Source organism: Mercenaria mercenaria, chromosome 16 (genome assembly GCF_021730395.1).
Source record: "Mercenaria mercenaria strain notata chromosome 16, MADL_Memer_1, whole genome shotgun sequence".
NCBI classification, from domain to species: Eukaryota; Metazoa; Mollusca; class Bivalvia; order Venerida; family Veneridae; genus Mercenaria; species Mercenaria mercenaria.
This window is the reverse complement of record NC_069376.1, coordinates 58,599,501-58,613,286: the sequence shown is the minus strand read 5'-3', so window position 1 is coordinate 58,613,286 and position 13,786 is coordinate 58,599,501. Positions and strand designations below refer to the sequence as shown.

The window sequence follows — 13,786 nt, the reverse complement described above, 5'->3', positions numbered from 1 at the left end:
AATTAAATTGGTTAGTTACTACCAGTCTAGTGGCTAATCTACTACTTTACAAGAGCAAAAAAACCATCTTAATTGCTCAATGGTCACATATAATTATGGTAAACTAATAATATATTGCTGCAGGTATTTATATACGTATATCTTATTACTTAAATCAATTACATGCATGTTGAGCCCCTCCATCTACACAATTAAATCCTATCAAGAAATAAAACAGCCATTTATGTTATCTTTCCCAATACCAAGAAAAGTAAATTAAATGGTTCCAGGAAAGTATTGAGGGTTATAAAGAACACCTCACCATATTAATAATATCTCTTCAGATAAAAAGTTACACATAGGTTTATGCTTTATTCATCTTCTAGGCACAATATTATCTATGCCTTGTTGTGAATTGTTTATAAACTTCTTACTGAAGATCATCCCCCTTTCCAGGTTCAATATTTTCTGTTACACCTGAATAGATCAAAGAGAAATGAAAAGTGAATGACCATTTAATTATGTATATGTTAAAATCCTTTGTAGTTTTTTTATGGTTTGTGACTTTGTAGTTTATAAGCAAGCGGCTTCAAAGGAATCAAAGATTTTGACACCAAAGTATTCAAAGAAAGATATTTGCCTGTAAACTATATAGACTTTTCTTCAAAACAATTAATTTGTGTATTCACAGTGACTGACATCAGCAAGGAGTACATGTTCTCCTTGGCAGAAGATAACATGTCTGAAATTTCATCTGAATATATTGTTATACCTCCAGATACTAGTATCTGGGGGGGAGGGGGCGATATTAAGATTCCAGTCCGTATATGCCAGACTTATTATCAAATCTTGTTATTATATATACCAAGTCAAGTTGTGCATGTGCTTTTAAGCACATTCCATTTGAATGATTTTTCACATAGTTATGGCCCTTTCTTATTTTTTTCTTCATATATATATATATATATAAGGGATAGCCTGATATTATTGTCCACCATTTAAGCCTAATATCATGCTGGACATGACTTATTCTGCCCTTGCAAACAGTGTAGATTATAATCAGCCTGCACATCCATGCAGTCTGATCATAATCTGCACTGTTCGCTACTAAGTCAGTATCTTTTTGGTAAGCACCCCTTTTAACAGTTAATGTACTGTCCAAATTGAAAGATGGACAAGTTCATTATAGAAATTTAGCAGGGTTAGGGTTAAGCTATATTTTCACCATGTAATCTGAACTGTTAACATGACAAAAACAAAAAAAAAAAAACTGTTGTAAACTTCTCCTGCTTTACAGTAAACTGTATATGTGTACTTCACAGCATCTGTAGTGCCGATCAGGTATATCATTAACAAAAATTTGCCAAAACTACTTTAGTTGATTTGATAGACCTCCACCCACACAGATTCATCCATTCAGTCAGCAGTTTTAATCTATAACATGTGAATTCTGTGTATATAACCTTACATAAGATATATTATGACTTGAATGAAAGTTGAAAATGAGGTTGGAAACAAGTGTAACCTATATGGAAAAAGATAAATTACTATCCATGCATGTGATTCATTTCCTTGAATGTGGAGTATACACCAATAGGAAGTTATAATGGACCTTTGATATACAAAGTGACAAAAGTTTATCGGATTTTACCTTGCATTTCGATTTTATCTTGTGATATTGCACATTTAGGCTTTGAAGGTTTATCTATTTTTTGTACTATGTAATGACAAAATATAGAAATATTTGACTTGAAGATATCATTGTTAATTTATCTTTATATAAATATGTGTATATCAAACTTTGACTTACATAATACACTATTCAGCAGTATCAAATTACAAGTTGAAGACAAAATTGATTGAATCGTTCTATTTATAATGTAGACAATTGTTAAGGAAATGATGACTTGAAAATCGTTTGTTTTTTTGTGCTTGAAGTAAATGAAAATCATCAGTGTTTATGTGGAAGTTTTAAAGACTATGCATTGAATGGAAAATAAATGCTGATGGATTTTCCAGGAAAGTCAAAAAAAGAAAGGAATACTGTAAATAAATACAGTTTAGAGGTGCCGCAGAGTGTGGAATACAAGATGCTTGGTAATTAGGTTATTTAATATTTCAGTATTACATAAAATGATAAAAAGGTTCAATGTATCATAGTTCATTTCACTTGTTTTGCTACAGTAAATAAATTAATTGGTATATTGTCATTGATGATGTACATAATTATATATGCAGCTGTACAATAATGTACTATGTATTAATACATATATAGCAACAACAAAAAAAGACATTGCCTATTTTGCACTCTTCACACGCGCATTAAAAATGTATCATGAAACATTATTAATTCATGAAACAATGCTTTTTATAAGCAAAGTTAAATTATGTATTATTAAATATAATATGTAGTCTATATTTCACATACTGACTTTGTATTGACTTTTTATAGAGCGTGAAGGAAGATAAAATGGGTAGATTTCATTTGAAAGTATATAAGTTATTGCTTTATGATGAGATGGCCTTCCTTACTTTATTTCTTTTCAAAATAGATTCAGAAGCTCCTGGGTAGGGTGTGTGTTACTGTTTACTGTGTTTGAGCTCTTGTGTGTGTGTGTGCGTGCGTGTGTGTGTGTGTGTGTGTTAAATTGTGTGTATGTGTAGTTACTGGGCTATGAAAAGCCATAGTGAGAACGAAAGTTATTTAAGGTTTTGGGAGATTGTATTCAGATAAAGAAGCTTTCTGACGTATTTAATTGTACCAGGTGTAAAGAATCCATACATTTTCTCTTATCTATAAGAAATTGATAAATTCATGATGGAGGATTAGGTATTTGAACTCACAACTGGGATAATTACCTGTCTGTTCTATTTAAGTAGAGCACACATTTTTGCTGGCAGTTTACATTGTTTGAGCATAGATTTTTGTGCCAGATGCAACCTGTTGTCAATCACAATACATTGAATTCACTCTAACAGAAATAAATTGCAATTTCGTTTTCATGAAAATTGAAATTCAGCTCATATAATACACAGGAGCTCTCACATTTCAATAGTATCATACACAACAATCTTCTCTAATGCTGCTGAAAATAATCTTATTGGTCTGGTATTATGAAGACTTGCCATCAAAGAAAGATTTAAGTGCTAACTTTTCAAGATCAGCTCTCTGCTTAATAATGCATGAATGTATTGTCTGAGGTCGCCTGGAACTTTGATCTCTAAACCAGGAGTAATCTCCATTATCTTGTGTGATGGAAGATGCTCCCTTGCCATTGAGGAGCTCTTTGGGTTAATGAACTTGGCACAGGCTCTTGGAAATGAATTCAGCAAGGACTTTGGGAGTTACAGGGGGAGGAGGAAGGAACTCATCAAGGACTCCGAGTAATGAACCAGTATGGACTTTGGTTAATCAGAGGTCAGCAAGGGGCTAGTGAAATCAGCAAGGACTTGGGGGTGGGGTATTGAATGAATTCACCATGGACTTTGGGTAATGAGCTCAGCAAGAGATATTGGCTATAAACTATGCAAGGACTTGTTGGGTTTGGATGGTGGGGGATCAGCATGAACTAGCATGAACTCTTGGAAACATGGGTAACAAATTGGCATTATCTCTGGGTAATGAATCAGCATGGACTGGGTATTGAGCTCCACAGTGAAATGTCTATAATAGTCATTCTTCATGAAGTACTCATGAACCATTCATGAAGGTACATCATGAAGACTTCAAGAGAAATATGTGAACAGAAAATGAGACTTACTCGTAAAAAGTGCATGAAACACAATTCATGAAGTATTCATGAAGTAGTATATGCATGAATTATTCATGATATCATGCACAGCTTATTTTCATGAAGAGTTCATGAAGTCTGAAACAGGCAATTTCATGAATTTTTCATGAAGTGGTAATATCCAGGATTTATACATAAAATTGTTTACAGTTCTTGTTCATGAAGAGTTCACGAACATTGATGACCAAATTCTTGAAAATGTACTTCATGAAGAGTTTATGATTTTTTGTGTTCATTATTTTAATGTCTCATTTTCCATTCATGAATATTTCATTCGTGAATAAATTGCATGGGAAAGAAAATGCTTGAAACTTAATGGACAAAATTATGAGCATTTTTTAGCTCACCTGCGCACGAAGTGCTCAAGGTGAGCTTTTGTGATCGCCTGGGTCCGTCGTCGTCCGTTCATCCGTGCATCCGTCATCAACAATTTGACTGTTAACACTCTAAAGGTCACAATTAATTTTGACCTAATCTTAATGAAACTTGGTCAGAATGTTACCCTCAATAAAATCTTGGACGAGTTTGATATTGGGTCATCTGGGGTCAAAAACTAGGTCACCAGGTCAGATCAAAGGAAAAGCTTTTTAATACTCTAGAGGTCACAATTTTGGCCCAATCTTAATGAAACTTGGTCAGAATGTTACCCTCAATAAAATCTTGGAAGAGTTCGATATTGGGTCATCTGGGGTCAAAAACTAGGTCACCAGGTCAGATCAAAGGAAAAGCTTGTTAACACTCTAGAGGTCACAATTTTGACCCAATCTTATTGAAACTTGGTCAGAATGTTACCCTCAATAAAATCTTGGACGAGTTTGATATTGGGTCATCTGGGGTCAAAAACTAGGTCACCAGGTCAAACCAAAGGGGAAGCTTGTTAACACTGTAGAGGTCACATTTATGACTATATCTTCATGAAACTTGGTCAGAATGTTAATCTTGATTATCTCAAGATCCAATTTGAATCTGGGTCATGTAGGATCAAAAACTAGGTCACCAGGTCAAATCAAAGGAAAAGCTAGTTAACACTCTGGAGGCCACATTTATGACTGTATCTTAATGAAACTTGGTCAGAATGTTAATCTTGATGATCCATAGGTCAGGTTCAATTCTGGGTCAGGTGGGGTCAAAAACTAGATCACCACATTAAATCAAAGGAAAAGCTTGTTAACACTAGAGGTCACAGTTTTGGCCCAATCTTAATGAAACTTGGTCAGAATGTTACCCTCAATAAAATCTTGGACAATTTTGATATTGGGTCATCTGGGGTCAGAAACTATGTCACCAAGTCAAGTCAAAGGAAAAGCTTGTTAACACTGTTGTGGCCACATTTATGACCATACCTTAATGAAACTTGGTCAGAATGTTAATCTTGATGATCTTTAGGTCAAATTTTAATCTGGGCCAGGTGGGGTCAAAAACTAGGTCACCAGGTCAAATCAAAGGAAAAGCTAGCTAACACTTTAGAGGCTACATTTATGACCATATCTTAATGAAACTTGGTCAGAATGTTGATCATGATGATTTTAGGCCAATAGGTCAGGTGAGCAATACAGGGCCTTCATGGCCCTCTTGTTTAATATTTCATGAAGTATAATTTGACCCAAGAACTGCCTGATATTCATATTTGTCGAGATTTTGCAGCCAAGGCGAAAATGATGGTCAGATGCCAAGCCTCATTTTGCTTGTAGATACAGGTATTGATCAGAGAAGGGATGACTGCCACACAAGCGATGCAATACTAGCTTTGTGAGTTACAATACCTATTTATTCATATTGCAACATATTTTGATACCAAGATCATGAAAACTGATGACAATTGCATCATCATAAAACTATTGCCATTAAATTCAAAATACAGATAAAAAAACACCCACTACACTATCTTATTCCTTTCTACAGCATTTCAATGAGAAGAAATACACACTGCAGCTACAAATAATTATGAACAACACAAAAGAAAGACTTGCAATTTTTGCGCCCAAACTAGTGCACTGTGTAAATAACACATTGTGAAAATTACAGACTTCACTTTCTTCATGAATAGTTCATGAGTATTTTAAGAATATTAAATTCATAACATATTCATGTTTTATCCTTTGAACATTTCATGAATATTTCAAGAATTTTGTGAATCCTTCAATAATTCTTCATATCTTCATGAAGTGGGACACACTTCAGTTCATGAATAAAACTTCATGAAGTCAGAGCTCTAAGAATTTATCAAGAATAATTCATGAACAATTCTTGAATGTATAAAAAATTCATGACTTCATGCATTTCATTTCGCAGGGGTGCATGTAAGTTTGAAAACATGGGTAACAAATTGGCATATCCTCTTGAAATGAACTCGGCATAGGCTTTGGGTAATGACCTTAGCAAGGCCTTGTGGGGCTGGGGAGGGAATGAACTCGGCATGGGGGGGGGCCTCCGTGGCCGAGTGGTTAAGTTCGCTGACTTCAAATCACTTGCCCCTCATCAATGTGGGTTCGAGCCTCACTCGGGGCGTTGAATTCTTCATGTGAGGAAGCCATCCAGCTGGCTTACGGAAGGTCGGTGGTTCTACCCAGGGGCCCGCTTGTGATGAAATAATGCACAGAGGGGCACCTGGGGTCTTCCTCCACCATTAAAGCTGGAAAGTCGCCATATGACCTATCATGTGTCGGTGCGACGTTAAATCCAACAAAAAAAAAAAAAAAAAAAAAAAGAACTCCGCATGGACTTTGAGTATATAATGAGCTCAACAAGGACTATGGGTAATGAAGTCAGCAAGGACTTAGGGGGGGTGGGGGGGGGGGGGGGGGGGTTGTGGGGAACTAACCCAGCAAGGACTTGCAGTATTAACATGCATGTACTTTGGGAAATGCATTGGCATGGACTCTGAGTAATAAATTGGCATTGACTCTTTGTCATGAACTTTCATAAACTAGCATGAAATTTTGGAAACATTGGTAGCACTTAGTAATGAATTAGTATGGACTTTGGGTATTGAGCTAGCATGAAATCTTGGAAACATGGGTAAGAAATTGGCATGACCCTCTGGGTTATGAATCAGCATAGACTAGCAAATGAACTAGCTTGAAATCTTGGAAATATCATGGGTAAGAAATTGGCATAACCTCTGGGAATCAATCAGCATGAACTGTGGGTAATGAACTGGCATCATCATGAACTCTGAGAAACCTGGGTAAAGAATTTACATAACCTCTGGGTAAAGAATTGGCATTTGGATCTTATTTTGTAAAAGTGGATCTCTATTTAGACAATAACCATTCTAAGTTTGTATCTGTAGAAGTTTGATGTTTTCCTTTGTTTTATTGAATACTGCTTCTCATGAATTACATCCACCTACTACAGTGATTCGAATCATATATCTTAATTATTCGTAGACTTTCCACTTTTAGATCAGTAAATCTATTTACTGTTGCTGCTTGTGTCTTCCAGGAACTTTAACTTGACAACTACTATCCTTCAGGGTAATGGTTTCTTTAAGAATTTTAGCATTACGATCAGACACATTTGGAAACAATGCCACTATTAAAAGGTCAGATATTATATATAGTCATCATTAGTACTTTTTTTGATAAGCCCATATGAAAAATGGAACATATTTTTCTCCTGAAAAGTTTCCCTTGCTTTTTTTTTGCCGCAGAAGGTTTTTGTTGAGAGTATTTCAGAGTATTTGACGTAGAGTCATGAAACTTTATAGGAGTGTAATTCAGCATATGAAATTATGCATCTGGGATTTTGTTTAGGATTTCACTCAGAAAGATTATTAAATAGACAATTGGCCCTTGACTTTGTCAAAAAAATGCATACAGCTAGGACCCAAACGTTTGTGCCACACATATTCCCAAAAGTAAACAAATTTTGAATTCATTTATTGAATTTATTGCCAATCGATCTTTGTTGTGTACAGCCAGGATATGCAAAAGGGAGATAATAGTAATTATAAGTGAATTTCTAATGAATTTGGCTAAATGTATAATTATCAATGATATACAGTGCAGTGGTTCTTATTCATATCTGATACTGTAGGTAAAGTTTATTCATCGATTTTATATTTAATATAGTAAAATAACTTATCCAGGATAGGAAAATGATTTGAGCCACGTCATGAGAAAACCAACATAGTGGCTTTGCGACCAGCATGGATCCAGACCAGCCTGCGCATCCGCGCAGTCTGGTCAGGATCTATGCTGTTCGCTAACGGTTTCTTTAATAACAATAGGCTTTGAAAGCGAACACTAGCATGGATCCTGACCAGACTGCGTGGATGAGCAGGCTGGTCTGGATCCATGCTGGTCGCAAAACCACTATGTTGGTTTTCTCATGGCGTGGCTTGTTTAATTATTCTGTAAAATATTCTCAATGAAAATCAAATTACTGTGTAAGTATAGCACTGAAAGTGTGAATGATCAGAAAGTTAAAATTTAACAAACTTGATTGTAGAACTTTTTAAATGGTACAAGATCGGTTCAAAGCACTGTATTTCACCTAAATAAAATAATGAACACTAAACAATTTAATTACCCCTGGGGTAAAATTTGTCAAATCTAGAGAAAGATGACGAAGTGGTTTAATGTATCATGTAAATGTCAATTGATTTAACTGTCTTAATAATGTACTGATCACTTTCAAATGACTTGTATATAGGTACTGTAAATTCAGAATTTTTTGTGAGCTAGGCTTTATTTAGAGATCTGTATAATTGCACTTCTACCTGTCACGTATTACGAAAGTGGTTCGATCTGATGTGACATTTTGGTAAAAGCAAAACTATATTATTATCTTGAATGTAAAAATGTACTTACTGGTATTATGTTATGTGGTGTGGGAGACATATTGATTTACTCCTCTGTGTGTGTGTGTGTGTCTGTGTGTGTGTCTGTCTGTCTGTCTGTCTGTCTTTGTGTCAAATCTTGTCTGCACTCTAAGTCAAACATTTCTCAACCAATCTTCACCAAACTTGAACAAAATGTGTTTGAACATAAGTCCTCGGCCAAGTTCGATAACTAGCCAAATCGGCCCAGGCACTTCTGAATTATGGCCCTTGAATTACCAAAAATTGGCCTTTTTACTCTTGTCCACGCTCTAAGTTGAACAATTCTCATCCGATCTTCACCAAACTTGAACCAAATGTTTTTGAGCATAACTCCTCAACCAAGTTCATTAACTAGCCAAATTGCCCAAGGCACTTCAGAATTATGGTCCTTGAATTACCCAAAATCAGCCTTTTTACTCTTCAAAGGTATATTTGTAGTGAGTAAACAGTATATAAAGACTAACTTACTATTTAGATGATTAGGCAGTTGTGGGAGACATGCACTTTTCTCAAAAGCAGCTCTAGTTTCATTTGATTATGGGCTTGTTATATAAGCTAATTTTTTACTGTAAGCTAGCTGACAAAAACGTATGTAGCAGTTAAATTTTTAAAGGGAAAATCAAACACATATAAATAAAATATAAATGTTTTTGTTTTGCAAAAAGGTATAATACTGTTTCTTAAACCGTTTTCATTTTCCACTCAATTGTTAATTGCAAGGGAAGTAATCTAATAGATATTAGCTTAGTACTTGCCTAAGGTAAGAGTTGTCATTCTTTGTTGATCATAACTTTAAATAAACAAAACTATCATAAATTTCGTATTTGTAAGATCATTTTTAGTTATTTCAAGGACTAAGAAATCAATTTCTAGACTTTATTTAATGTATTTCTATCTTTGAAAATTTTAGGGTCTATCTCTTTTTTAGCCCACCATCATCAGATGGTGGGCTATTCAAATCACTCTGCGTCCGTGGTCCGACGTCCGTCCGTCCTTCCGTTAACAATTTCTCGTTATCGCATCTCCTCAGAAACTACCAGGGGCATTTTGACCAAACTTTGTCAGAATGATGTATTGGTACTCTAGTTGTGTCCCCCTGAAAATCAGACTGGTTCAACAATTTTTTAGTGAGTTATGGCCCTTTGTTTATTTCTATAATTTACATAGATTTATATAGGGAAAAACTTTGAAAATCTTCTTGTCCAAAACCACAGAGCCTAGGGCTTTGATATTTGGTATGAAGCATCATCTAGTGGTCCTCTACCAAGATGATTCAAATTATTTCCCCGTGGTCTAATATGGCCCCACCCCGGGGGTCACATGGTTTATATAGACTTATATAGGGAAAAACTTTGAATATCTTCTTGCCCAAACCACAAAACCTAGGGCTTTGATATTTGTTATGTAGCATCATCTAGTGGTTCTCTACCAAGTTTGGTCAAATTATCCCCCTAGGGTCAGATATGGCCTTGCCCTGGGGGTCACATGGTTCATATAGACTTATATAGGGAAAAGCTTTTAAAATCTTCTTGTCAGTAACCTACAATATTCAAATTTGGACCACATGTATGGTTTTGAGTGGCAAGATGAACCTTGACATGAGTTGACCTTGGTATTGACCTAGTGACCTACTTTCACATTTCTGTAGCTACAGCCTTCAAATTTGGACCACGTGCATAGTTTTGAGCACTGAAAAAACTTTGACCTTGACATTGGCCTAGTGACCTACTTTCACATTTTTGAAGGTACAGGCTTCAAAGTTGGACCACGTGCATAGTTTTGTGTTCCGAAATGAAATTTGACCTTGATTTTGACCTAGTGACCTACTTTCACATTTCTCAAGCTACAGCCTTCAGATTTGGACCACTTGCTTAGTTTTGTGTATCGAAACAAACTTTGACCTTTTCATTGACCTAGTGACCTACTTTCACATGTTTGAAGGTACAGGCTTCAAATTTGGACCACATGCATAGTTCTGTGTTCCGCAAAAAATTTGACATTGATTTTGACCTAGTGACCTACTTTTACATTTCTCAAGCTACAGCCTTCAAATTTGGACCACTTGCATAGTTTTATGTACAAAAAAAAACTGTGACCTTAAGATTGACCTAGTGACCTACTTTCAAATTTCTCAAACTACAGCCTTCAAACTTGATGCACATGCATAGTTTTGTGTACAAAGAACTTTCTCCTTGAAATTGATCTAGTGACCTACTTTCACATTTCTCAAGCTACAGCTTTTGAATTTGGACCACATGCACAGTGTTGTGTACGGAAATGAAATTTGACCTTGAGCTGGTCAGTAAGTCTTGAAATTTGGAACACTCAAAAATGGCACATTGGTGGGCGCCAAGATCACTCTGTGATCTCGTTTCAAGAAGGTTAGCAAATTCTGTGTCCATAACTACCAGGCTAACTGGGCATATCAGTGTGGGAAGTCAGCATATTGCTTGGAATAGGAAAGTTTTATTTGCTTCTTTATGGTGAATTCTGTATCCAAATGTACATCTTGTAGAATTTTGTAGAATGTGTCCTTTTTAATTGCAGTGTAGACTAAGTTTCCTGGTCTGCAGAGTCTCCTAAAGGTGACTGCGAAATTGATCTACAAATTTCAATACACTTCCTAAGCTAGTATTTCAGAACTTCTATTCCATTGATAATATGTCTGCTGTCACCCATTCTTAGCTTCATAATCCATTAAATGACACAATTTCTTAGAGAGCACATTTTATTTGGGAGGTTTTCTTAGAAAATTGGAGGAGAGAAAGAAACACTTGACAGAACTGGTGTTGTTTGCAATGATTTTAGGATGTAAATCAGGTTTGTAATTTTGTGGGTTTTTCTATTAGGAGTATGAATTCTTTTGAAGGGGAGAGAACTTAATCTGTAAGTGGTAGGTTTAATTAGGTCACTATTTAAGAAACAGCCACTGACATCATCATCATCATAATGAGATCATAGTTATCATCATTTTCATTTTCATCTCATATTCATCTTCATCATCTTCAAATCATAGTCATCATCATCAGATTATAATCATTGTCATCAGATCATAGTCAACATTATCATAGTCATAAGAGCATCATCATTATCATCATCATCATCATCATCATCAGTCCATAGTCATCATCAACATCATATCATACCAACATCATCATATCAGTCATTATTAATTACTATCATCGGCAGCTCACAGTCACCATCATCATCAGATCATTGTCCATTATCATCAGGTCATGCTGATCACCATCATCATCATCAGATCATAGCCATTATCATCATCATCGTCATCAGTTAGTAAATTATCATTAATATCATCATGATCAACAGATTATAGTCATTATTATCATCATCAGATCATACAGTCATCATTTTCATTATAATGAGCATGATTATTAGGAGTTGGAATATTGCAAAATTATGTTAATGTGTTTAAGATGTCAGGGTAGCCAATTGCAAAAGAGCTCTTGCTTACTTGTCAAGCCCGCTTGCGGAAGCGAAGACATAGTCGTCCAAATGGTTGTTCGGTGTATGTGCATCCGTCCATCCATCCGGATTTGTTTGACCGTACCATAACTTTGACATGCATGGAGCAATCTTGTTTACATTTGGCATGAATGTTAACCTCAGTGAGACTGAGTGCTATACACAAACCCCAGGTTCCTATCTCAAAGGTCAAGGTCACACTTAGAGGTCAGAGGTCAAATTCAATAATGACTTTGTCCAGAGCATTTCTTCTTCATGCATGGAGAGGTTTTGATGTAACTTGGCACGATTGTTCACCATCATGAGACGGAGTGTCGTGCACAAGAACCAGGTCCCTAGTTCTAAGGTTAAGGTCACACTTAGAGGTCAAAGGATACAAGAATGAAAACTTTGTCTGGAGCAATTCTTCGTCATGCATGGAGGGATTTTGATATAACTTGGCACAAATGTTCACCACCATGAGACGCATGCACACGAACCAGGTCTCTAGGTCTAAGGTCAAGGTCACACTTAGAGGCCAAAGGTCAGATGCAAGAATGACTTTGTCCGGAGCATTTCTTCTTCATGCATGGAGGGATTTTGATGTAACTTGGCACAGTTGTACACCATCATGAGACGGAGTGTCCCTTCTTTAGAATTACTTCCCTTTGTTGTTATTATAAATAGCTTATATTGCAACTTTTTATGCCCCCGAAGGGAGGCATATTAGTTTTCAACTGTCCGTTCGTTTGTTCGTTAGTCACAACGTTAACTTTTTGCATGAAGGCACTTTACTCGCGAACCACTGCACCCAGGACCTTCAGACTTCACATGCTGATAGTACTCAGCGCGTACACAACCCTACTGACTTTGGGGTCACCAGGTCAAAGATCAAGGTCACAGGGGCCAACGTTAACTTTTTGCATGAAGGCACTTTACTCGCGAACCACTGCACCCAGGACCTTCAAACTTCACTTGCTGATAGTACTCAGTGAGTACACGACCCCTACTGACGTTGGGGTCACCAGGTCAAAGGTCAAGGTCACAGGGGCCAACGTTAACTTTTTGCATGAAGGCACTTTACTCACGAACCACTGCACCCAGGACCTTCAAACTTCACATACTGATAGTACTCATCAAGTACACAACCCCTACTGACTTTGGGGTCACCAGGTCAAAGGTCAAGGTCACAGGGGCCAACGTTAACTTTTTGCATGAAGGCACTTTACTCGCGAACCACTGCAACCAGGACCTTCAAACTTCACATGCTGATAGTACACAGTGAGTACATGACCCCTACTGACTTTGGGGTCACCAGGTCAAAGGTCAAGGTCACAGGGGCCAATGTTAACTCTTTGCATGAAGGCACTTTACTCGTGAACCACTGCACCCAGGACCTTCAAACTTCACGTGCTGATAGTACTTATTAAGTACAGGACCCCTACTGACTTTGGGGTCACCAGGTCAAAGGTCAAGGTCACAGGGGCCAATGTTAACTTTTTGCATGAAGGCACTTTACTCGCGAACCACTGCACCCAGGACCTTCAAACTTCACATGCTAATAGTACTTATTGAGTACATGACCCCTATTGACTTTGGGGTCACCAGGTCAAAGGTCAAGGTCACCAGGTCAAAGGTCATGGCACTGCGGGGGCATTTGTCACCATTAGTGACAGCTCTTGTTAATTACCAGTCGTAGGGAAAAATTGTGACCACTTTTCTGTAG

General features: G+C 36.7%; 1 protein-coding gene across 15 annotated transcripts in view; it reads left to right on the top strand.

Moving 5' to 3' along the window:
• The window catches only part of LOC123541454 (transmembrane and coiled-coil domains protein 2-like), a 155,369-nt gene that overhangs the window by 35,892 nt on the left and 105,691 nt on the right, over positions 1-13,786 (top strand). The window contains exon 1 of one of the 15 annotated variants that reach the window (XM_045326961.2): positions 1,613-2,076. The exons of the other annotated variants lie outside the window; for them this stretch is intronic. Within the exon in view, the coding sequence (XP_045182896.2) occupies positions 1,980-2,076 (97 nt within the window). The 5' untranslated portion in view covers positions 1,613-1,979. Of the gene's footprint in view, positions 1-1,612; positions 2,077-13,786 lie in introns of those variants that run through there. 15 annotated transcript variants of the gene reach the window in all.